The 27,554-nt window shown below is 38.3% G+C and overlaps 1 protein-coding gene across 1 annotated transcript in view; it reads right to left on the bottom strand.

Annotated features, from left to right (window-relative positions):
• Positions 1 to 27,554, bottom strand: part of LOC136849552 (general transcription factor 3C polypeptide 1) — a 1,135,756-nt gene that overhangs the window by 892,157 nt on the left and 216,045 nt on the right. The window contains 1 exon segment of the mRNA XM_067122889.1: positions 25,891 to 26,104. Within this exon segment, the coding sequence (XP_066978990.1) occupies positions 25,891 to 26,104 (214 nt within the window).

The following is a 27,554-nucleotide window of genomic DNA, read 5'->3' as shown; positions in this document are numbered from 1 at the left end:
TTTCAAAACTGATAAAAGCTACAACCATGAGTTATTTTCTGTTGTATTCTACATGAAATTGCGCACATTTCCATATACAAAACTTTATGTAACAACTAATATAAAACGGTGCAAACATTACAACAACGTGATGAAAGAATTTCTGGCGCGGACGTAAGGAAAAAGTTTTTTTCAAAAATTCATCATAAATCGAAATATTGTGCTAGAGACTTCCAATTTGTTGCAAAATGAAGGTAAATGATTGAATATTACTAGAATGTAAGAGTTTTAGCTTACAATTGCGTTTTTTTTACCATTTCGGTCGAGTCAAAGTTGATCGAAGGTTGAAATTTTGGCAGTTATTGAGATTTATATGAAAATATTTCCAAACTGATAAAAGCTACAACCATGGGTTGTATTTTGTTGTATTTTACATGAAATTGCACACATTTTCATATATAAAACTTTACGTAACAGCTAATATAATACAGTGCAAAAATTACGACAAAATGACGAAAGAATTTCTGAAATTTTCGGCAGTTACCACGCGGATGTAAGGAAAAAGTTTTTTCAAAAATTCACCATAAATCGAAATATTGTGCAAGAGACTTCCAATTTGTTGCAAAATGAAGGTAAATGATTGAATATTACTAGAATGTAAGAGTTTTAGCTTACAATTGCATTTTTCGACCATTTCGGTCGAGTCAAAGTTGACCGAAGGTTGAAATTTTTTGTAGTCAACGTACGGTACGTCCACTTGGCACCCAACAGACAATTTTAGTCGATGTATGATACATCCAGTAGGTGTTTAAGGGTTAACCAGACCACTGAGCTGACTTTCAGCTCTCATAGGGCTGGCCCGAAGGATCAGATTAAAATACAGGTCTAGCCCTGGGGCCAAACACTAAGACCCAATAGGTGAACTTAGAAGAGGATGCGTCCTGATTGATTGAAGACATGATGAGAAAACCAAAATGCCAAAATTAAGGAAAAGGGCACAAAAAACACACCAGCGAAAAACAAAGTGTGTACAAGAGAAAAGGTGCTATGAGAGGATGTTGGTTCTGGCTAGTAGTAGTAGTAGCGAGCGGAGAAGGACCGCTGTAACGGCACCCCTTAGGTAGAGGGGTTTTGGGAGAGGAGGGATCTATTTGGGTTAAGCATCTGTGGTAGTGGCTTCCACTCGCTCCTAGATGACATACCGACATCCTATGAGGATGATCGCTCCAGAGGTAGTAACTCTGGCATCCTATTAGCTGTATAGCTTTTTTCTCTGGTATATCTAGCAAATATTTATACCTAGAAATGTGTGCTATATGGGACATTTCACTGGGCGACACAGGTCGATCCCAGAAAAAAGTTTTTTTCAAAAAATCACAGCACGCTTAGTTTTTAAGATTTAGAGTTCATTTTTGGCTCCTTTTTTTGTCATTGCCTGAAGTTTAGTATGCAACCATCAGAAATGAAAAAAATATCATTATCATATATAAATACTGGAATATATGACTGCAAAAAAAAATTTCATATATAATTGTATACAAATCGTGCTGTGAGCAAAACGCTTAAAGCTAATGAGTTATTTTTTTTCATTGTATTGTACATTAAATTGCGATGATTTTGGTATATAACAAATTGTAAAACGATCAAAGCAACACAGGGAAAATATTATCACAATATGATGCCTGAATTCGTAACGCACAGACGTAAAAACAGGTTTTTTCTAAAATTCACCATAAATCGAAATATTGTGCTAGAGACTTCCCATTTGTTGCAAAATGAGGGTCGAATTTTTTCTATTTATCGTGATTTATATGAAAATATTTCAAAACTGATAAAAGCTACAACCATGAATTATTTTTTGTTGTATTCTACATATTACGCACATTTTCATGCATAACACTTTATGTAAGGCCTAATATAAAACGGTGCAAAAATTACGACAAGGTGATTAAAGAAATTCTGAGATTTTCAGCAGAGTTACCGCGCGCAGAGGTAAGGAAAAAGTTTTTTCAAAAATTCACCTTAAGTCGAAATGTTGTGCTACAGACTTCCTGTTTGTTGCAAAATGAAGGTAAATGATTGAATGTTACTAGAATGTAAGAGTTTTAGCTTACAATTGCATTTTTCTACCATTTCGGTCTAGTCAAAGTTGACCGAAGGTTGAAATTTTGGCACTTATCGTGATTTATATGAAAATATTTCAAAACTGATAAAAGCTACAACCATGGGTTGTTTTTGTTGTATTCTACATGAAACTGCACGCATTTTCATATATAAAACTTTATGTAATGGCTAATAGAAAACGGTGCAAAAATTACGACAGTGACGAAAGAATTTCTGAGATTTTCGGCCAAGTAACCACGCGGACGCAAGAAAAAGTTTTTTTCAAAAATTCTCCATAAATTGAAATAGTGTGCTAGAGACTTCCAATTTGTTGCAAAATGAAGGTAAATGATTGAATATTACTAGAAGGTAAGAGATTTAGCTTACAATTGCGTTTTTCGACCATTTCGGTAGAGTCAAAGTTGACCGAAGGTTGAAATTTTGGCGATTATCTAGAATTATATGAAAATATTTTAAAACTTATAAAAGCTACAACCATGGGTTGTTTTTTGTTGTATTCTACATGAAATTGCGCATATTTTCATATATAGAACTTTATGTAACGGCTAATATAAAACGGTGCAAAAATTACGACAAAGTGACAAAAGAACTTCTGAGATGCGTCGCTGATGCTCTGTACTGCGAGAAGAAAGAAATTCGCTCATGCACGGCTGGGTAACACTTGTAAACAAAACAACAGCATGATCCGTGAACTCTCAGCATCCCTCAAGGCGTGTGATTTAAAATCTTTCGCAAACTAGGCCTATAACTATTTTTCCGCGATTTTTTAAAAAAACTTTTTGTAGTCGATGTACCGTACGTCCACTCGGCACCCGACAGACAATTTTAGTCGACGTACGATACATCCAGTCGGCGTCTAAGGGATACTGGAATACATACATACAATAAATACATTTACTCAACTCATGCTTCCTTACATATACACTAAAAAGGTATATTAAAATTCAGAGTACAAGTTAAGTAATATTTTAAAATTTTGCTTTTTTTTTTTAAATTTGACAAATGCTATGGGGGTTTTTGCACTTTTATTATTTACTTATTTTTATATTTTACTAATTAAATCACAGTTCCTCATGAACATCAAAATTGGAACGACTGAAAATGTAAAAGATTCTGACAAAATTTCCTTCATTGATTTATTTCCAAAAGTTGACAGTCACTGTTGGTCATAATTTGGACACTCACATAACAAATGTCTGACCTTTATTATCACCTGGCATTCTGAGCACTTGGGAGCCAGGCCACATGGGCTGCTCGTTAACCCTTAAACGCCTATTGGACGTATCAAACGTCGACTAAAATTGTCTGTTGGGTGCAGAGTGGACGATGCGTGACGTTGAATACAAAAATTTCAACATTCGGTCAACTTTGACACGACCAAATGGTGAAAAAAATGCAATTGTAAGCTAAAACTCTAACATTCTAGTAATATTCAATCATGTACCTTCATTTTGCAACAAATTGGAAGTCTCTAGCACAATATTTCGATTTATGGTGAATTTTTGAAAAAAACTTTTTTCTTACGCACGGGTGGTAACTCAGCCGAAAATTTCATAAATTCTTTCGTCATTTTGTCGTAATTTTTGCACTGTTCTATATTAGCCATTACATAAATTTTTATATATGAAAATGTGCGCAATTTCATGTACAATACAGCAAAATACAACCCATGGTTGCAGATTTTATCAGTTTGGAAATATTTTCATATAAACCACGATAACTGCCAAAATTTCAACCTTCGGTCAACTTTGACTCGACCGAAATGGTCAAAAAACGCAATTTAAAGCTAAAATTCTTACGATCAAGTAATATTCAATCATTTACCTTCATTTTGCAACCAATTGGAAGTCTCTATCACAATATTTTGATTTATGGTGAATTTTTGAAAAAACTTTTTCCTTACGTCCGCGCAGAAATTCTTTTTCACGCTTGTCGTAATGTTTGCACTGTTTTATATTAGTCGTTACATAAAGTTTTATATATGGAAATGTGCGCAATTTCATGTAGAATACAACAGATAATAACTCATGGTTGTAGCTTTTATCAGTTTTGAAATATTTTCATATAAATCACGATAACTGCCAAAATTTCAAGCTTCGGTCAACTTTAACTCAACCAAAATGGTAAAAACGCAATTATAACCTAAAACTCTTACATTCTAGTAATATTCAATCATGTACCTTCATTTTGCAACAAACTGGAAGTCTCTAGCACAATATTTCGATTTATGGTGAATTTCTGAAAAAAATTTTTTTTTCCTTACATCTGAAGGCCATAACTTGGCCAACATCTCAGAAATTCTTTCGTCATGTTGTCGTAATGTTTGCATTGTTTTACATTAGTCGTTACATAAACTTTTATATATGAAAATGTGCGCAATTTCATGTAGAATACAACAGAAAATAGCTCATGGTTGTAGCTTTTATCAGTTTTGAAATATTTTCACATAAATCACGATAACTGCAAAAATTTCAACCTTCGGTCAACTTTAACTCAACCGAAATGGTAAAAAAACGCAATTGTAAGCTAAAACTCTTACATTCTAGTAATATTCAATCGTTTAACTTCATTTTGCAATAAATTGAAGTCTCTAGCACAATATTTCGATTTATGGTGAATTTTTAAAAAACATTTTCCTTACGTCTCTTGCGCTGTAACTCGGCCGAACATCTCAGAAAGTCTTTCGTCTCGTTGTCATAATATTTGCACCGCTTTATATTAGTCATTACATAAATTTTTATATATGAAAATGTGCACAATTTCATGTAGAATACAACAGAAAATAACTCATGGTTGTAGCTTTTATCAGTTTTGAAATATTTCCATAGAAATCATGATAAATAGAAAAAATTCGACTTTCGGTCAACTTTAACTCGACCAAAATGGTCGAAAACTGCAATTGTAAGCTAAAACACTTACAGTCTAGTAATATTCAATCAATTAGCTTCATTTTTCAACAAACGGGAAGTCTCTAGCACAATATTTCGATTTATGGTGAATTTTTGAAAAAAACATTTTTTTACGTCTGCGTGTTACGAATTCATGCATCATTTTGTGATATTTTCTCTGTGTTGCTTTGATCGTTTTAAAATTTGTTATATACCAAAACCATCGCAATTTAGTGTACAATACAACTAAAAAAATTAACTCATTAGCTTTAACCGTTTTGCTTACAGCAGCGATTTGTATACAATTATATACGAGTTTTTTTTTTTTTTTTCTGTCATATATTCCAATATTTATATATGATAATGATATTTTTTCATTTCTGATGGTTGCATACTAAACTTCAGGCAATGACAAAAAATGAGCCAAAATGAACTCTTAATCTTAAAAACTAAGCGTGCTGTGATTTTTGAAAAAACTTTTTTCCGCTTCAATTTAAACACCGAACGCCGCAGGCATACGGAAGACGTTTTTGTAAATAGGGCTTCGGCGTTAAAGGGTTAAGTGTCCATGTGTCAGACAAGTATGGCCTGTTCTGAGGCATGTTTGAATTACTTCTGCATGTCCCTCTATCTGATATGATGAACTCCATTTTTTAACATTAGATTTTATTTGTTTCAATTTATTATTTTTAGGTTCTTCATTCCATATATATTACAATTTATTTATCATACCCACTTTTATGTGTGTTACATAATCAGTAACAGGGATATTCACATTTGATCTTGTCATGTGGGTTGCTTCTTTGGCTGCTTTGTCTGCCTCTTCATTTCCTTTGATCCCTACATGGGCAGGGATCCAACATATTTCTACATTTTTTCCATTATTATACAAGTTATGGAGAAATAATTTAATTTGTTGTACTATATTATTTTTTTATTTGTAACTCTGAAAAGCTTCTATAGCACTTCTCGAGTCAGTAAAATTATAAAAATGCTGACTGATGTTTCTTTAATTATTTTTATAGCTGATGCAATTCCACACAATTCTGCTGTGAATACTGAAGCATGATAAATTTTGTCTTGGGATACTGCAGCATATCCCACTCCGTGTTCTGATTTAGATCCATCTGTATATATAGCGTAATGTGGACCTACTCGGCTTACGTGCTCTATTGTATGCTGTCTGTGGTGTTCTGGCGTATATGAGTAACTTTTTGATAAATACTTCAGGTGTGTACAAATTCTCATTTTATTCATTGTCCAGGGAGGAGGTGATTTCACTATTAAAGGCACTTTATATTTATATTCAGTGACTCATACAATATTCTAGCTCTAATTGGGAAAGGTGGTGGATGGTTATTTACAAATACATCTCTAATTCAAATAATTTTTTTGTTGGAGAATCACTTGTCTGAATTCTTAGAGTAGCCTACTTTTCATTGTTACTAGCTCTCTATGGAGAGACAGGCAGTTCACCACATTCAACTTGTAATGATGATTTTGGTGATGATCTAAAGACTCCTGAGCATATTCTAAGGCCTTCATTGTGAACAGGGTCTAACAATTTTAGCGCTGCATCCGATGCTGAGCCATATACTTTGCTTCCATAATCAATGATAGACAGAACTGTTGTTTCGTACAGTACAGTAAGGGTATATCTATTGGCTCCCCAAGTAGTGTTCGATAGTTTTATAATTAAATTTAATACTCTTTTACATTTAGATTTTACGTATTATGTGGGCTTTCCAGTTCAAGTGGGTATCAAACACTAATCCCAAAAATTTTGCTTTTTGGCCAACTGGTAAACTATGGTTTCTGATTTTTAAATCTATTTCTTCACCTTTTTTTCCATTTTTCATTTTTATAACATAATTGCTTGAGTTTTATCCATGGAAAATTTAAAAGCCTACAAATGAGGCCTATTCATCTATTTTTATTATGCTTTTATTAATGATTTGTTCTGTATGTTTTATTTGAGATGCTGAGTCATATATGGCAAAATCATCCATATACAGGTTACTTTTAATGCCAATAGGTAGATTATTACTGATACCATTAATTGCTAAAGTAAACAGTGTGCCACTAAGGACGCTTCCCTGTGGAACATAATTTTCAAGTGGAAATATTCTAGACTGAACATCATCAATTCTCAGCTGAAAACTGCAATTTTTCGAAAAGTTTTGGATAAACTTTGGTAAATGTCCACAGATATTGTTGTTTTGTAGTTTTTAATGTAGCATACCTCCATGTAGTATCGTATGCTTTTTCAATGTCCAAAGACAGCTACAGTAATTTGTTTTTGTTCAAAACCTCTACATATAAGGTCTTCTAAGTTAGAGATAGAATCTAATGTACTGTAGATTTGTTACATTGTGACCAGAAGTGAGTGGGAGCCAAAATTTTATTTTCTCGAATGTGGCAAGTTAGTCGAGCATTTACCATTTTATCTAATAATTTGCATAAGCAGCTTGTTAAAGAAACTGGTCTGTAATTATTTACATTACTAGGATCCTTGCCAGGTTTGGGGATAGGAATAATTATAACTTCATGCCATTCATCTGAAAATAAATTTCGAAGCCCTAAGTGATTACAAAACTAATAAATATGACTTCGCCAAAGGTGCTAAGTGGCAGATCATCTCAAAACAAATATTGTCACCTCCAGGAGCAGAGTTATTGCTGTTCGAGAGAGCATATTTCAACTCTGACATATTAAATCTTCTATCATAATATATATGTTCTATTGTTTCAAAATTTGTTAACAATTCTATAATATTTTTCTTTGTGTGGAAGTGTTCCTCTAAATTTTTATCACTACTTACATTTGCTAAATTTTCTCCTCATATATATTACTTATTTCTTGTGGATCAAGTGTTCTTTTCCCATCTTTTAATATAGCATGTTTAGGTGGTTTAACATGGGTACCATTTATTTCCCTTAATTTTTCCCATGTACAGATTTCTTCCATGAAATTATTCTTCCTTGAATTACTTCCTTTGGAAACTTTCCAGATATTTTGTTATATAGAGGTTTTAATGTCTCAATTTCTAGTAATAATATAGTCATTTTTTGTAAAGTTCCTTCTAATATCGGTAATGTTTTATAAATTTTACTGAACTTTCTATTCAAATTATCTAATCGTCTCCCTATTGAGTGTTTTATATTTATTCATTCTGTTAACTTATCGGACCACCATGGAACTTTGTGTTTTGTTGGATGGGGTTTTGAGCTTGGTATTGCTTTATCAGCAGCATTTTTAATGAAATCAGCAAGAAATTTATTAGTTTCATTATGGACTTTTAATATTCAAATGGTGGGATATTTCTAGTGTGCATTTCATATTGCTTCCAATCTGCTTTATAAATGTTATCGCGAGGGACATGTTTTGCAGGATTATTTTGTAATAAATAAATTAATATTGGAAAATGATCACTGGTGTGCAAGTCATCAACTGTAATCCAATCTAATCTGTTAACTATGCTTGTTGTACATATAGTTGAGTCTACTGTGTTTTTGAAAAATGTGCTGATTTCGTCATCATTTATAAAGCATGTCGTTCAAATCCATGAACTCTTCCATTTTACTCCCTGTTCTATCTGAGTTTGTACAATTACAGTCCCGTACTGGGTCAAGAGTATTAAAATCACCTACTATCACTGTAGGTTCCTTGGTATTGTTAAGTAAATCTTTAAGTTTATCAATGTCATAATTTTTATTAGGTTGGTTGTACAAGTTATAAATTTTATGTAATTATCACTTTTATTTGTATTTTAATACTTCATATTCGCAAGTCAGTAAAGTTTACAGGTACTTTGTTATGTACATATACAGCAGAACCTAAATTTCCTTCTTCCTCTCTAGATGTAGATACTATGGTATATTTACCTACTGCTGCTATTGTTTTGTTGACATGTAATATAAACATAATATCACTGGTTCATATTCCCTTAGTAATCGTTGTATTTCTCCCAAATGTAATCTGGTCTGTAGACCATTTACATTCCATTGTATAACATAATTATTGAAAATATTACATTAGTGTGTTCAAGTGTTATTTTCTTTTTGTGGATCATCAATTTGCATTTTTTCAAATATTTTATTTGCGATATTTATTTGTTTTTCTTTATAAGATATTAGGTGTCCAGTGTACATACAGCCCTTTTCGTGACTGTCTATAAAATGATATTTTCATAATAAAATAAATTTTTGAACATACTTACCTGGTAGTTATATGTATGTAACTTAAGTCCCTGACGTCACGGCAGAATTTCAAAAAACTCGCGGCAATCGCCGATCGCTAGTCAGGTGAACCACCTGTGCGCCCTCTACCCAGGTACCTGGAACCATTCCAACTATTCCTCAGATCTTCCATCCCCCTAGTCTCTAGAAGGGAGGAGGGTGGGAATTTAATTATCTATAACTACCAGGTAAGTATGTTCAAAAATTTATTTTATGAAAATATCATTTTTAAACATCTAACTTAACTGATAGTTATATATATAGCTGATTGACACCTTTGGTGGAGGGTCAGAGACAGCTAACATCGTTGGAATTATAATATAATTAAAGTTGCAAAACAACTCTAGGTTCCTACCTGTTAAGGAAGCTGACTTCAATGTTTTCCTGCCTCATTATGTCTGCATTCCTTAAGAGATCCAGCGATCCACCCAGGGGGCTGAAAATCTCTAGGGGCTGTCAACCGGTGTATACCCTCTATGTGACTAGACCTCCTCTCAATACCCTTGTTCCGGGCGCTACCAAGGAACAAATCGACCATACTCTCACCCCAATGATTGCGGAAGACTGCGTCCAGCCTTTGCAAACAACCATAAGAATTCTCAATTCCAAGGTAAGAAAAAGGGTATTGGTTTATGGGATAGTAGGGGTATTCCCCTCTCCCACTACTGAATTAGATGCTATAAACGGACCCAGCGTATAGCAGTCTTCGTATAATGTTTGGACTTGTTTTAGATAGTGAGAAGCAAATACTGACTTGCTTCTCCAGAAGGTCGTGTCCAAGATACTCTGCAGGGATCTGTTCTGTTTAAATGCTACAGAGGTTGCTACTGCCCTGACCTCGTGCGTCTTCACTTTCAGAATCTTGCGGTCGATCTCGCTACATTCCATATGTGCTTCTTTTATCAACTGTCTGATAAAATAAGACAGAGCATTCTTCGACATCTGCACAGAGGGCTTTTTGACTGAGCACCAAAGCCCTTCTGAATTTCCTCTTAAGTCCTTTGTCCTATCCAGGTAGTGCCTTAGAGCTCTTACCGGGCATAGGACTCTCTCTCTCTCCTCCCCTGTGATGTCCGTAAGATTCGGAATCTCGAACGCTCTGGGCCAGGCTTGTGATGGGCGTTCATTTTTTGCAAGGAATCCTAGTTGCAGTGAGCCGATTGCCTTGCCTTGTCTAAAGCCTATATTCTTGCTGAAGGCATGTATCTCACTAACTCTTTTCGCTGTAAACTACTGACCAAGAAAAGAGTTTTCATGGTGAGGTCCTTTAAAGATGCTCTCTGTAAGGGTTCGAACCTAATCCCCATGAGGAACCTCAGGATCACGTCTAGGTTCCATGCTGGTGAGTTCTCTACTCTCTCCTTGGAAGTTTCGAAGGATCTGAGTAGGTCCTGGAGATCCTTATTGTTTGACAGGCCCAAGTTTCTATGTCTAAAAACTGCTGCCAGCATGCTCCTATACCCCTTAATGGTAGAGGTAGAAAAATTAAGCTTCCTCTTAAGGTGTAGCAGGAAGTCCGCTATTTGGGTTACAGAGGTACTGGAAGAGGACACATGGTTGTTCTTGCACCATCCTCTAAATACCTCCCACTTGGATTGGTATACCTTAATGGTGGATGACCTTCTTGTTCTTCTTGATATAGCGCCAGCTGCCTCCTTCGAAAAACCTCTAGCTCTTGTGAGTTTTTCGATAGTCTGAAGGCAGTTACTTGTAGCGCTTGGAGGTTTTGGTGATATCTTTCCAAGTGGGGTTGTTTGAGTAGATCTACTCTCTGAGGTAGGCTCCTCGGGATGTCCACCATCCATTCCAGTACCTCTGTGAACCAATCTCTTGTAGGCCAGTAAGGGGCCACAAGGATCATTCTGGTCCCCTCGTGTGACACAAATTTTTGCAGTACCCTGTGTATTATCTTGAAAGGGGGAAATGCATACACGTCCAAGTTGGACCAGTCCATCAGGAACGCATCAATGTATGTCACCTCGGGATCTGGTACGGGAGAGCAGTAAGTTTCCAGCCTCTTCGTTTGCGCTGTGGCGAAGAGATCTATGCACGGACGTCCCCAAAGTCGCCACATGCTTCTGCAGACGTCCTGATGTAGAGTCTATTCTGTTGAGAGGACTTGATTTTTCCTGCTCAGAAAGTCCGCCCTCACATTTTTCTCCCCTTGGATAAAGCGGGTTACTAGTTTGACATTCTTCTCCTTTGCCCAGAGAAGAAGTTCTCTTGCTGTCTCGTATAGAGACCTGGAGTGAGTGCCCCCTTGTTTGCTGATGTAGGCCAACGCTGTCGTGTTGTCGGCGTTGACCTGCACCTCTCTGTTCTCCACTATGTGTTCGAACTCCCTGAGAGCTAAAAGGATTGCAGTTAGTTCCTTCTGGTTGATGTGCCACTTCTCCTGCTCTCTGGTCCAGGAGCCCGAGACTTCTTCCTTCCCTAGTGTTGCTCCCCATCCTGAGTCCGACGCGTTGGAGAACAACACTAGGTCTGGGTTCCTCTGATGTAGAGAAAGGCCCTCCTGGAGCTTGACGGGGTCGTTCCACCACTCTAAATACGGCCTTATTGGTTCCGAAATGGGGATGCACTTGGTCTCCAGTTCTATTTCCTTGTCCCAGTTCTGATTTAGATGAAACTGTAACGGGCGTAGATCCAGCCTTCCCAAGGAGACAAACTGTTCTAGCGAGGAAAGGGTCCCCAGCAGACTCATCCATTCCTCATGTCTGTCTGAGCATGTCTGTCTCTCTAGAAAGTCCTGAAATTTTTCCTAAAGCTTGTTCCGTCCTTGCTACAGACGGAAAAGCCCGAAAATCCTGACTCTGAATCTTCATCCCAAGGTACAGAACCTCTTGGGATGGGATCAGCTGAGATTTCTCTGTTTATCAGCAGACCTAATTCCTCCGATAACTGTATCGTGGTCTGAAGATCCTCCAGGCAGCGTGTGCGGGAAGGAGCTCTGAGGAGCCAGTCGTCTAAGTACAAGGAGATTCTGATGCCTCTTGTGTGAAGAAAACCTGCTACATTGGTCATCAGCCTCGTGAAAATCTGTGGAGCGGTGCTTAGGCCGAAACAGAGAGCCCGAAACTGGAATACCTTTCCCCTGTGGACGAACCTCAGATATTTCTTGGAGCTCGGGTGTATGGGGATGTGAAAGTACGCATCCTGGAGGTCCAGTGAGACCATCCAATCATGCTGTCTGACTGCTGCTAGAACCGATTTTGTCGTTTCCATTGCTGTGGCTAAGAACCAATTGGTTACCTAGCAACGGGACCTACAGCTTATTGTGGAATCCGAACCACATTATAGCAAGAAATGAATTTCTATCACCAGAAAACAAATTCCCCTTGTTCTTCACTGGCAGGTCGGAGATTCGAACTCGCGACCAACAGCGTGGTAGCTGAGAACGGAACCCGTTTACCCAGCAAAGAACTTGAACTTTGTTTTCTGCACAAAAAACGTTGAGAGCACTCACGTCTAGCACCGGTCTCCAACCCCCACGAGCTTTTGGGGACCAGGAAAAATCGATTGTAAAATCCTGGGGATTCCAGATCTTGAACCCTCTCTATGGCCTCCTTTTGCAACATCATAGACACTTGTTGTTGTAGAGCCTCTGCCTTGGTTCTGTCGTTGTATTTGGCTGAAAGGTCTATTGGTCTCGCTGCTAGAGGGGGTCTCCTCAGGAAAGGGATCCTGTACCCCTCTTCGAGTAACTGAATGGACCATAGGTCCGCTTCTCTTTTCTCCCACACTTGCCAGAAGTTGGTCAGTCTGGCTCCTACCGCTGTCTGAAGGTGCTTCACTTCAGACTCTGGCTCTTCCTTGCCTGGAGCCTCTCTTTGTTGTTCTTTACCAGCGGGTCTCGTATTTCCTCTACTGTTGGATTTTCCACGAAAGGACTGAGTCACAGGAGCTTCTCCTTTATGCTTCTGTGTGACGAAGCACGCTGGAAACACTTTCCTCGCTGTCTTCGTTATTAGATCTTGTGTGGCCTTTTGTGCTAAGGCCGATGTAATGTCTAACTATTTCCTGCGGGAACAGATGTGAAGATAGCATGAAGAAGTTCCGACTTCTGAATGGGCGTGACCCCATTAGACAGAAAAAAACAAAGATGGGCGTGACCCCATTAGACAAAAAAAACAAAGATGGGCGTGACCCCATTAGACAGAAAAGAACAGATGGGCTCTTTTCTTCAAGATGCCTGCTGAAAAAAGAGCCGCTAGTTCGTTGGCACCATCTCTGATTGCCTTATCCATACAGGACATGAGGTGAATAAGCTCCTCTGTGCCAGTCCTCTTAAAGTCTTCCGTCTTCCTCCCCAAGGCTCCCAGGGTCCAGTCCAAGAAGTTAAAGACTTCAAAGGCCCTGAAGATGCCCTTGAGGAGGTGGTCCATCTCCGATGACAACCAAAACACTTTCGCCTTCCCCATGGCTACGCGGCGTGAAGCGCCTACGAGACTAGAGAAGTCCCCCTGGGAACTCCCAGGCCAAGAGCTTCTCCAGTCTCGTACCAAATGCTCGATCTGGACGCTAGTCTGGCCGGGGGGAAAGAGAACACGGTTCGGCCTTGATCCTTCTTAGTGGCAATCCAATCCTGCATGGTCTTTAATGCTCGTTTGGAAGAGCGAGACATAATCATCTTCGTAAACACTGCCTTCTTCGAAGTCTTCCTTAAAGTAAATTGAGGAGGAGGAGATCGAGGGGCAGCTGGCACAAAGTTCTCCGGAAAAAGATCCGTAAACACTGACATCAGTTTCTTTGAGTCCGACGAGGGGTGTTGCTCTTCGTGTTTCTCTTCGTCGGTAACTTCGTCTAAATGAATGTCTGGAGAAGGAGGGAGATCGTCGTCCACCTCATCCGACTGTTTGGCCATTACCGGCGGCGACGTCTCGCTTACTGGATGCCGTATCCGAACTGTCAGAGCGCTCGCTATATCGCCCTGGCGTCCAGCCTCTCGACGCTGACGTCCTGGCGTCCATTCCTTTGACGTCCTACTGTTTGACGCTTGTGGTGATCCGTTTCTGGACGCTTGACGCCAGTGCATCCCGCGTCCAGAGTTACCTATGCGTTCTGACGTCTAAACTCCTGAAGCTTGACGTTTTGGTGCTCTAATGCTAGACGCTTGACGCCAGTGCATTCCGCGTCCTGAGCTACCTCCACGTCTTGGCTTCCATCATCTTGACGCCTGACGTTCTGACGTCCAATGCCTTGACGCTTGTCGTCTTGGCGTCCAGTTCCTTGACGTTTGCCGTCATGGTGTTTCACTCCTAGACGCTTGACGCCAGTGCATCCCGCATCTAGAGTTTCATTTTCACTACGTTCAGCGTCTTGAACATCTGGACATCTCGAAGCTTTAGCTGGATGTCTGCTATCCTTCTTCTCTCTGCCTGGTTGCCACGCTTGCACTAGAGAAGACAAAGTCTGCTGCATATTTTGCAGTGAAGCTATCTGCGGGGTTTCCTGCTGCTGGGGACAGGCTGGGGAAGTCTCAACTACGTGAATTACTTCCTCCTCATCGTCTAGAATGGATTGTGGTGAGGGTTCAGCAAACGAGTACCAATCCGAAGGAGGAGGAGGAGCATGTACGGAAGGCAGCAATGCGTCAACAACACTCTTGTTGCCTGGCGTCCTGACTGAACAGGACTGTCTATGTTTGCTCTTAGCAGGAGAGCTACCCTCGGCTAGAAGGGAAGCGCTCCGGGCTGCTCCAGTGGCTACAACCTGGAGCCTGTGAAGCCTCATCATGACGTCCCTCAATAGGGGGTAACTTCCTCGAGAAGTCTCGACTCCGACGCATGGCGCCAGTCCCGTCTGGGGACTGCGTCGTCCGATGACGAAGAGTACAACATTACCTCGCCTTTCCTATGGCGAGGGTGAGCGTCCTGGGAAGCGTCAACAGGAACGCTCGAGGGGACGACATCAACACTCGGGAGCTAAAACCTCTCGCCTCCCCTTCGCCTGTCGACTTTCCTTCTCCCAGGGGTTGGGGAGCTTGGAAGAGGTCTAGGGCTAGGAGCACGACAGGTCCGAGCGGTCGCACCCTCCACTGCACTTGCACTAACAACGGCACTAACACTTGTACTTTTTAGAACTCTCATTGTCGACCACATATTATCCCTGTCATCTGAGAGGGATTTTACCTGTTGGCCCAGGGCCTGAATGGCCGCCATCATATCTTTAAGTGTCGGGTCTTTACCTGTTTCAGTGGGGGGTTCAGAGACTACCACTATGGGAGAAGGATCAATAGGGTAGTTAGCAAGGGGCAAAGAATTAACTATTCCCTGGCTATCCCTAGAAGAGTGAGACATAGTACTCTTGGCTCTTCTGAGCCAGTCTTTCAAGCTTTCTCACATACCGACTATAATAAATCCAATCCCGTTCTTCATACATACTGAGTGGGGATCCAAGGAGGCTTTAGCAAGCCGGGTCTTGCATCCCCTACACACAGTCTCACACTCGATGAAGAGTCAGACATGTTGTAAGAAATTCCAAAAGCAAATCCCCCCAAAAAAAACGAGCGAAAGCCAAAGCCAAAGTGTACTTCACCAAAATAAGTTGCGAAAAACACGGGGCTCTGAGCTTAAATTCCAACGATGTTACCGCACGGCGGCAGGGAAGATCTGAGGAATAGTTGGAATGGTTCCAGGTACCTGGGTAGAAGGCGCACAGGTGGTTCACCTGACTACCGATCGGCGATTGCCGCGAGTTTTTTGAAATTCTGCCGTGACGTCAGGGACTTAAGCTATATATATATAACTACCAGGTAAGTTAGATGTTTAAAACTAGTAGTTTCTTTATCTCTCTATCTTATAAAATTTCGTATAGTGTTTGTTGAAGTGTCTTTTGTTATGCTTTTGTTTTTGTTGCACAGTTCAATGAAACATTCATTATATCCATATATGTTTTCATGTCTTTTTTCGTTTACTCTTGTTGCACCAATTATCAGTGATGGAGTAATCTCTTCTCCCATCACATAATCATTCTTGTCAATGGTTTGTTCCTCTACTATTTCTTTGATGTTCTGGGTATCTGTTTCCATTGGTTTTATTATTATTTTAAGAGAAAAAGGTACATTCTTATAATTTTTTGGTTTATGTTCTTTCTTCGGGTCTCCTGTCTTTAGTTTAATTCATGTATCTCTAATAATAGTCGGTTTTTTGTTGGTCTTGGGTGGAGTTCTCTCAAAAGGCCTCTTTTTATCTTTAACTTCTAATTCATCATAACTTTCCTCTAATATTTCTGTGGTACTTGTATATCTTCTCGTGCTTCCATTTCTGTTAATATTTCAAATGAATTTGAACAAATATTTGTATATGTTTCTTGGTTTTTTGCTGTATTAGTTTCTTCTTGCAACGTAGTTATTTTTCCTTGGGATTTATGTATCAAGGTTTTGTTACTGTTACCTATTTCCCTTTTTGTTTCATTGTTTGATCATATTATACAAGAAAACGTTCGTTTCCTGGCGGGATCATGCATTCCTCTAACTTTTAGTTCTAAGTTGGCTTCTTTTATAGGCATTCCCATTCTTTCCTGAAGTAATTTTAATTCTTATTAAATACATAATACATACACTCCTTACATCTTGCATGGTGATGCTTAGTCCACAGTTCATGCATTTTGGTTCACCACACCTCCACTGTGTGGAATGTTTGTCAGAGCCACAATATGCACATATAGATGTATTACAGCAATTTTTCCTTGTATGTCCATACATACTACAGTTTTGGCACTGTAGTGATTTTGGAACATATGGTCTCAGTTCTCTGCTCTGGCCCATGGTTTTAATTTATAAGGGTAATTCCTGGCCTTCATATTTTATCTTTGCTAGTCTCAGTGTTTTTCCATTACTCCATCTACTGGCTATGTCGTATATTTCACAATCTTGTACATTGTTGTACCTTTTTTTAAGGGAATCCAGCAATATATTTTTTCTATTAGTTCTTCATCATTATCAGGGAGTACATGGTACCCTGTACACTGTTCATACTGTCATGTTTTTTTATATGTACCTTTATATTATCAATATTTTTGTAGTCAAGTTATTTTCTGATTGATTTTTTGTTGTGGTTTCTATCAAATAAATCTGATCTTTTATTTGTCTGCGCATGACATTTCAGTAGTTGAATGTCGATTCAACAGGAAGTTTTCTAATTTCAACGCCGACAGTTTCTTCTCTGCTTCTAAGGTCAGGAATCTTGACCATCTTCCACTCCCAAAGAGGGAGTTGAAGTGGGTCAAGGCTGGGTCAAGATATTTGCTCTTTTTGGTTTGCTTGTACTGGAGCATAGGGTTCCAGTGTAATTACATTAGGATTTTTATTTGATTTTTCCAGAGAAAGGTTGTCAGAGGAAGTTCCACTGTTGTCAACTGTGCCTAGTCACTACCATCAAAGGGCCCAGGGGTACCTGAATCCTTACAACTACTATTCATAAAGATTTAAGTATAAAAAAAATTAAACTTGAAAACCTTAAAAAGATATCATCAGCCTTTCCTGGATTTTATTCTTCCACCAATGGCACAAGTGAGAACCGACTCCCAAGTGTCCGCTCCCTACCCTACCCCACAGGGGATGGCACAACATGATTAGAGTGGCCTAAGTGTAAGCCAAACCTGCTTGCTAGGACTGACGATATTACTAGAATACAATCATCCCCACCCTAATCTTGTATGGGCAAACTGGATAGAATGCCAAGAGTCCTATCCCCAGAACCAGACCCCCTGGAATCCGTGGTCCAGCCTAAAGAACAGCTCTGCCTTTGAGCTATCAATCTGAACTCTCAGGTCTGAACATTATCAGACAGTTGATGGTCATACCACAGTTCCCACTGTTTAGCTTTTGGAAATTTAAATCTGTTTGTGACGCATTACAAACGTGAAATAGACACTATTTTTGGGAACTGCAGTACCCTGGGTCCATTGTCTGTAGCTGGCATGGTGTCAGGGGAGGAAGCATAGGAGTCCGCTCCTATTCTAGCTCTTTTTGCCAGAGGCAGTATCAGTCTGCAGCAGCTCTCTTACAGGTAAGGGTACAACAAGCATTTTACCTAATGCTAGTTAGAATTTTTTTGTCTCAAATTCATTCCTTTTACTGAAATTTTTTGGGGTTATATATGTCCATGCATCCCACCCCCTGTCAATACAGGATTCAGCTTTGTAATTACTTGGTAAGTTACATACATAAAATTGATATTTTTATAATAAAATAAAGTTTTATACATACGAAGTAATTACAAAATTAGAGCCCTCCCTCCTCCCCTCTCACAGACACTGAGGACACAAACAAACCGAACTCTTCCGCTGTGTCGTACCTATCCTTCCCTGATATTGGGCAGGGTCTTGTCATCTAAACTAAAACAATAGAACGCTACCACGAATTTCAAATTTTTAACCGACGCAAAAGTTAGAAACATAGGCTATGTAAATACTTGGCAAGTATATATAAAACTTTTATTATAAAAATGTCATGTTCTTGCAATCAGCTGACTGAGCCTACTACTGAAAGAATTAGGAAAATAATTTTTTTAGCTGCTAAAAGACATGAATGCATTAATGGAATTATTATTTTCGTTGTTGTACATAAAAGTAAAATAGGTATACAAAGGTAAACTAACATACTTTATGTTAAAGTAAAACGCCGCAAAATCACAAAACAACTGTTTCCTGTATAGTTTTACCAATGTAAACATATCTCAGTTCACCCCCCACTCTCTCTCTCTCAGTAATGTACATATCCTATAATGAAATATGAATTACTGTATCATAAACATAAAAATATGAACTTAAAACTCCAAGAAGTTCACGGTCCATACAAATGAGTGTATGCATACATATGTATGTTACATTTTTTTCCCTGCTTGATTTACTATAGTTTTTATTACAAGTTTAGATGATTCTAAGTATGATTAACACACATAGTACACGAGAGACTATTTTATCGCTGTTGACTGCATTTATAATTTGGTATTTTTTTCAATGCATATCTAAATATTTAGGTACAGTACTTAATTCTACTCAGATGTCGTGGGTTCACATCTCCCCAAGGATGATGAAAAATCACTGGCTCTGCATCATGATCAGTCACTGCTGCAGTGTGGGGTCTGTGGTGGGAGGCTGAAACCAAAATTCTTTGAAAGCTTGAATTTCAAATCAATGGCCATGTGAATAGGTTTCATCTACCGAAATAATAATAATAATAATAATACTTGTGAATTCCCAATGTTTCCCCTATCTACACTATAAAAAGAAAACAGGATGGCTTGAATACTGTATGAGAGAAAATGGCTGTGCCTGAATATACAGGGAACTTGATTAGTTTTCACTCGTAGATGTAAGCCATATATTTTTAGGGGTGATGTTGTAAGATGACTTTGAAATGAAATTAGTGTTTTACGAAGATAGTTTAAGGTATATTGGGTGTAGGGTATAGTTTAAGGTATATTTGATATTTGAACAATTAAAATAGGTAGTTATTAAGAGTTTTAGTTTAAAGTATATTTGGCATTTGAACTATTAAAACAGGCAGTTGTAAGTGTTTTTCGAGGGGAGTACCAACTTACCACGAATTTCAGCCTATCACAGGTGGTTGTGGTCCCTAGCCCCCATGAATACCGGAGGTCGACTGTGGTCAAAAGTGTTTTTGAACTTGATAATATGAAAATTGTCCAAGATTCCTTTTGTGCCTTTTAAATTTCCATGTGGAAATCAACTCTTGCTTTTTGAAATTCAATATGGTAATACACTTTCATCTGCAAAATCTGGTGAAAACTAACTTTGAATTTAATGATATGAAAATTGCCAAAGATTCCTTTCGTACCTTTGAAATTTCCATGTGGAAATCAACTCTAGATTTTTGAAATTCAATATGGTGATACATTTTCATCTGCAATACCTGGCAAAAGCAGATAAATATGCTGAAGTCCTAGGAGAAAATGAATTAATTTTAATTAGATTTTGAGGCCGGTAAACTATCGCCCATTGGAAGTGCTTCTAATTTACTGCCTTGCTCCTGCTTTTTTCCAGGAGATTGATTATTTATGGTTACCTTTTGTTTCAAGGTTGATAATGGTACTGTTTCCATGGAGGAAGAACCTGCCACAGTTGGCAAAGCCTCCCTAATATTTTGGGTGTTGGGGATTTGATGGCATCTTTGTCAATGATAATTCAAGTTCAGGAGCACAAGACAACGCAGGTGCTGCCTGAGGAGAGCTGGAATTGTCAGACACAATAGGTGCATCCCCTGAAACATCAGGAGTGCCAATTAGAACTGGAGCAAGCACCAGAGAGACAGAAGTACCAGATACAGCCGATACAGCCTCCAAAGAGGTAGAAGTGCCAGCTACAGCTGGCATAGTCTCCAAACAGGTGACACGAAAGGTATAACTGGTGCAACCTCCAGAGAGGTGGGATTACTAGGAATCTGGCATGGCCTCTGAAAAGGCAGGAGACCCACAGACAACTGGCACAGCCTCAAAGAGGCAGGAGTTCCAGAAATTACTGGTGCACCCTCCAAAAGAGGCAGGAGTACTGGTCATCACTGATCTTCCCTTTACATTACCGAAGAAGTATCTCTGGTAGCATTTATATTTCTTCTTTGGTTAGCAGCAATACTAAAAAAGGATATTTCTGGTCTAACTTACTGGTTTAATATCTTCTGTTTAGCCTCTGTAAATGAGATAGGTTTAGTTGCCCTTAATGTCTATATTTCTTTTTCCATGATGTACACATCACAATTTTGTGAAGAGGATGGATGATTATCTCCACAATGCATACGCTGCTTCTTTATAACATACACCATGCTCTGGTTCACTATACTTAATACACATGGCAAGCCTGCCTTGTATCTTCTGCTTATAAGATCCTAGGATATGACCTATTCTTGCCAATAACAACACCCTTGGTTTTGGGATGCATTGCTTAACCTTAAAAATGTAACCATGCTGCTTTTTTTACATTAGAAAAGTGGGTAGAATTGAATGCAACAATTAAGTTTGGAAGTGGAACTATGGCTCCATTGATGATCATATTCATTCTTTCAATTCTAATCACACTTTGATCTCTTAATTCTTCTAGAAGTTTCACTTCTGGATACACATCGGTTGAGGTGCAAATATCATTCCCTTGGAGTGATTCCAAAAAATATGTGCTAAGCAGTCTACTCTAACTCTTCCAAGATGCAATAATGCTTTTAATTTTTCACTTTCTTTCACTGAGGCTGATTCTACTCTTAGTTTCCCTCACCTTCAGATTATATCATAAGCTCTCAGCCACAACACTTAACAATGTCTCTGCACACATTCATAATGTCACAATTAGAATCTTCCAGATAAAAGGTCAAATACTTATTACAAGAAACAGTTTCAAACACCCATGGTCCTATTTCACATAAATTTCTGGTTAATTTCCCTTTGATACGTGCTGGAACATAGGGTTCCAGCGTAATTACACTAGAAGGCTTCCTTGCCATGTCTAAGCACAGGTTGTCAGAGGAGGGTGCAGAGGTCGTCATCTGTGTCAAAGGAGTATCAAAGGGTCTACAGGTGCTTGATTCTTTATTACTAATCATAAAAAATAAAGTGAGGAACAAGATATAAACCTGAAAATCTTAAAAAGAGACCGGCCTTTCATGTAGTTTATTCGCTGATGTCACCACTTAGACAGCCAAGTGTAAGCCAAACCTGCTTGTTGGGACTTATAGTATTACAAGAATACAATAATCTCCACCCTAATCATATTAACCCTTAAATGCTGAGCCTCTATTTACGAAAGTGTCTGCCGTATGCCAGCGGCGTTCGGGAGTTAGCGCCGAAGCGGAAAAAAAGTTTTTTCAAAAAATCACAGCACGCTTAGTTTTTAAGATTAAGAGTTCATTTTTGGCTCCTTTTTTTGACATTGCCTGAAGTTTAGTATGCAACCATCAGAAATGAAAAAAATATCATTATCATATATAAATATTGAAATATATGACAGCACAAAAAAAAATGTTTATATATAATTGTATACAAATCGCGCTGTGAGCAAAATGGTTAAAGCTAATGAGTTGTTTTTTTTCTTTGTATTGTACACTAAATTGCGATGATTTTGATATATGACAAACTGTAAAATGATCAAAGCAACACAGAGAAAATATTATCACAAAATGATGCATGAATTCGTAACTCACAGATGTAAAAAAAGGTTTTTTTCAGAAATTCACCATAAATCGAAATATTGTGCTAGAGACTTCCCGTTTGTTGCAAAATGAAGGTAATTCAATATTACTAGACTGTAAGTGTTTTAGCTTACAATTGCAGTTTTCAACCATTTCGGTCGAGTTAAAGTTGACCGAAGGTAGAATTTTTTCTATTTATCGTGATTTATATAAAAAAATTTCAAAAATGATAAAAGCTACAACCATGAGTTATTTTTTGTTGTATTCTACATGAAATTGCACACATTTTCATATATAAAACTTTATGTAACGACTAATATAAAACGGTGCAAACATTACAACAAAGTGACGTAAGAATTTCAGAGATGTTCGGCAGAGTTACTGCGGACGCCAAGGAAAAAGCTTTTTTAAAAAATTCACCATAAATCGAAATATTGTGCTAGAGACTTCCAATTTGTTGCAAAATGAAGGCAAATGATTGAATATTACTATAATGTAAGAGTTTTAGCTTACAATTGCGTTTTTTTACCATTTCGGTCGAGTTAAAGTTGACCGAAGGTTGAAATTTTGGCACATCGTGATTTATATGAAAATATTTCAAAACTTATAGAAGCTACAACCATGAGTTATTTTTTGTTGTATTCAACATGAAATTGTGCACATTTTCATATATAAAACTTTATGTAACGACTAATATAAAATGGTGCAAACACTACGACAAAGTGACGTAAGAATTTCTGAGATGTTCCGCCGAGTTAAAGCGCATGGACGTAAGGAAAACGTTTTTTTTCAAAAATTCACCATAAATCGAAATATTGTGCTAGAGACTTCCAATCTGTTGAAAAATGAAGGTAAATGATTGAATATTACTAGAATGTAAGAGTTTTAGCTTACACTTGCATTTTTCGACCATTTCGTTCGAGTCAAAGTTGACTGAAGGTTGAAATTTTGGCACTTATCGTGATTTATATGAAAATCTTTCAAAACTGATAGAAGCTACAACCATGAGTTATTTTTTGCTGTATTCTACATGAAATTGCACACATTTTCATATATAAAACTTTATGTAACAACTAATATAAAACGGTGCAAACATTACAACAATGTGACGAAAGAATTTCTGAGATGTTTGGCCAAGTTACCGCACGCGGACGTAAGGAAAAAGTTTTTTCAAAAATTCACCATATATCGAAATATTGTGCTGCGAGTTACTGCGCACCGAAGGAAAATGTTTTTTTCAAAAATTCACCATAAATCGAAATATTGTGCTACAGACTTCCAATTTGTTGCAAAATGAAGGTAAATGATTGAATATTACTAGAATGTAATAGTTTTTGCTTACAATTGTGTTTTTCGACCATTTCGGTCGAGTCAAAGTTGACCGAAGGTTGAAATTTTGGCACTTATCGTGATTAATATGAAAATATTTCCAAACTGATAAAAGCTACAACCATGGGTTGTTTTTTGTTGTATTTTACATGAAATTGCACACATTTTCATATAAAAACGTTATGTAACGGCTAATATAAAACGGTGCAAAAATTACGACAAAATGACGAAAGAATTTCTGAAATTTTTGACAGAGTTACTGTGCGGATGTAAGGAAAAAGTTTTTTAAAAAATTCACCATAAATCGAAATATTGTGCTAGAGACTTCCAATTTGTTGCAAAATGAAGGTAAATGACTGAATATTACTAGAATGCAAGGGTTTTAGCTTACAATTGTGTTTTTCGACCATTTCGGTCGAGTCACAGTTGACCGAAGGTTGAAATTTTTTGTAGTCGGCGTACGGTACGTCCGCTCGTCACTCGACAGACAATTTTAGTCGACTTACGATACGTCCAGTCGGCGTTTAAGGGTTAATGGGCAAACTGGACAGAATGCTGAGAGTTCCTATTCCCAGAACCAGACCACCCATGGAATTCATAGCCCAACTCTGCAGGATAGTTCCACACTTGAGGAAATAACATCCATATTCCCATTGATATCCCTCTGGTCCAAACATATCAGGTAGTTGATGATTCTATCACAGGTCCCACTATTAACCTCTTACATTAACTTCAACCCCAGCTATGATACCTTTTCCTATTTATCAGGCCAAATAAGTTTCAACAAAAATGGAAATTTCCACAAGATTTAATCCAAACTCATAACTATTTGCATACTGGGTTGCTGGACTTAAATCCGGGAACAAATTCCAGGGGTTCACAAGGCCCCTCACCATGCCAAGTTGGTCCATAGTCAAGGGGGGTCTGCTGACAATATCTGGGTTGTGGAGAGGCTCTTCTGGGGTTGGAAGTGCCTGACCCAGAATGATCTGGAAGTGTTCCTGAGGCCCCTGGGTGTTTGCCCCAGCTTTGATGATGATGCCTGGGAAAACAAATTGTCTATTGAGTCCTTCCCCTTAATCTCTATAGCTCTCTACTAACACTGGTGAGAAATAGTAGGGGGAGTCAGTGATGGGACTGTTCTGTAGATTCAGCCAGCTCTCCTGCAACAGCTGCCTGTACACCACAAACATGAATAACTCTCTCCTCTTGAGGATTGTGTTGGCCCTCACACAAGCTACCTGCCTAATCCCGTAGGAACACGCCTTTCCCAATGGGGCCAAGAGGCACCTCACTACTGGCTACCTGTCCTGCCTGCAGGGCACCCCGGCAACAGTACAGCCAGGAAACTACCTGCAATGCTCTTGCCAGCATCAACTCCTAGTTTTCCTCTACATGATCAAGGCACAGACCCTGCTGTTTAAAACTCTCCATGGGCATATTGTTGCCCAGCCTTCAGGGAGATGGATACAATGTGATCAGAATGGCAGGTAGTACTTCACCTGCCTGGGAAAGGGGGGGCAGCAACTTTTCTGACTGGGCTACTGTCAGGGGGCTTTCCCAGCTAGCTGCAAGCCTGCAAGCCCTTTGCCAAGGGAGACCAGGGAAGCTGCTTAAGTTATTTGTGTAGGACAACATGAATATTGAGGATGATGAAATAAGTGCTTTATATAGTCTTGACCTGCACTCAAATAAAAAGAGAGAGAGAGAGAGAGAGAGAGAGAGAGAGAGAGAGAGAGAGAGAGAGAGAGAGAGAGAGATCCAGTCATCCACTTACCCAATTCCAAAAAGACTTGCAGAACTCAGTTATGCCAAATGCAACACAAGTCGCTCAAATACAAAATGTGAGCAAGGGAATCTGGTGGTGGAATAAGTCCCTCCAATACTTTGGGACTGCTTGCTACATATCTCTAATTAACAAATGTGAAAAGCTAAAAACTCAACTGATTCCTTGCAACTTGATTAAACTGTATCTATAGTAAGGGTTTAACCCTGCGCTGACAGAAAAATATTTCATAAGCCATTGTCAAACATAATAAACCATGAAGTATTTCAAAAGAGGTTTAAAACTGAAATTCTAGAAAAGTCTAGAAAACATTCCATAACCCACAAAACATGCAAATTTTCAGTTCTAAAGTTAATGTATTACAAGAATGAATACTTGTAGATCTCTAAACAACATTTAAAAATATACCTTCTTTTGATCTAAGATCCCAGGATAGGAGTCTTCATCTTCATCATCATCAGCTATATCATCAACTTTACAAACTTCCTGTGGGTCGATTCCTGGATTAACAAGTTCCATAATGCGAATATATCTCTCAGCATCTTTTCCTTTGCATCGCCATTGGGAAGGAGAGGCATCAGGGTAAATACGCCGATACGGGGAATTAACATTCTTAATATACCTTGAAAGATAAGATACAGTAAAGTGATTACAACAAAATACAAGTTATGTTACTGTGCATTTCCCATACTAAGCTAATAATCTCTTTCTATCAGCCCTTCATTTTCTTGGAAAAAATATTGCTGAATCTGTATAAAATACCTAATAAGGTAAGGGTGGTACCAAGATACTTCTTTATAATATCTACACGTAAGCCATCAGTAAACACAAATATAACAACAATTTCTTATTAGTTAAGGGGTGCGCATGCTTACATAGAAATAATGCCCCGATTTTTATGAAATTTTTATGTTATACATATATATAAGGTGATGTTCCAGAAAAAATTTGAGTGATCGGATGATTATTTTGGATTTTATATAAAAAAAAAAAAATTCACCTCCTTCATTTTTAGAGCTATTGCAATGCGACTTCATACACAGAAAGTATATCATAGTATGAAAAACATAATGGGAAGAGTTTTTCTACTTTTCCTTGTTTTTTGGTGGGGCGAGGAGTGATTTCCCCCCCCAATTTGTATAATTTGATTATCACGGGTTCCTCGTCAACCTAAGAAAAAACCTAGCCCCAAACAAATATTCGTCTTTCTTTCCTCTTTCCAATGGTATATTTAACTTTAAAACTGACCTAAAAATAAAAAAGTAGTTTGCGTGTGAAGTGCAAAAGTGAAAACTGAGAAAAACGACCGTAAAGGTCAACAAGTGTTTTTTTTTTTGGCACTCGTGGAAAAAACTTATCTTAGTGCATTATTTTGGTTGATTTCTGGCTCCAGGTCACCCCGCCCCTCTATAAAAAGGGGTATTATTCGCTCGAGGCGAGGGTATCACCAAGTACCACATGACTCATTGTTGCCTGGTTTGAAACTAAGCTACCAGGCTGATACTCTTACTCATTTTCAGTCGTTTTTTTCACTTGTTTGGTCTTTTTGGTCTTTGGAGTTTGATTTTCAAGCCTTTTTGTCCCTCGAATGAAGAACTTCCACTATACTTTCACTTGTGCCAAACAGATATCTTAGTAAGTTGAATTCCTCATAGCCAAAGTTGTGTTCAATTTCCTCAATATTTATCTCACTCAACTGATGGTGCCGAGATTTTCCATTGCTAATTCGCTTTGCTGGGGCACTAACTGTAAACCTACACGATTAGCACTTCATTAAAATATCAGTATACCATCTATTGGCAGAGACTTCGACCTGAACTTTACCCCTGCAATTTCCTACCTTGCACCTAATACCCGACACTATTTTATCTAACAGATATTTGATATAATGAACTTATCATCATATACTCCCTTTTCATCATCCTTTATTCATTTCATCAACTGTGAGCGTATTTTTGAAGGTGGAAAAAATTGCTCAGAGTAAAAAGTTGTCCACCACCCACTTTCAACGTTTAGGGACAACCCTGTTTCCTACCACGCATTCACCAAGGAACAAGCCATTGTTGTTGCCG

The sequence above is a fragment of the Macrobrachium rosenbergii genome, chromosome 21 (assembly GCF_040412425.1).
Source record: "Macrobrachium rosenbergii isolate ZJJX-2024 chromosome 21, ASM4041242v1, whole genome shotgun sequence".
In the NCBI taxonomy this organism is placed as follows: domain Eukaryota; kingdom Metazoa; phylum Arthropoda; class Malacostraca; order Decapoda; family Palaemonidae; genus Macrobrachium; species Macrobrachium rosenbergii.
Note: the sequence above shows the minus strand (reverse complement) of the source record. Positions and strands in the feature narration are given on the sequence as shown.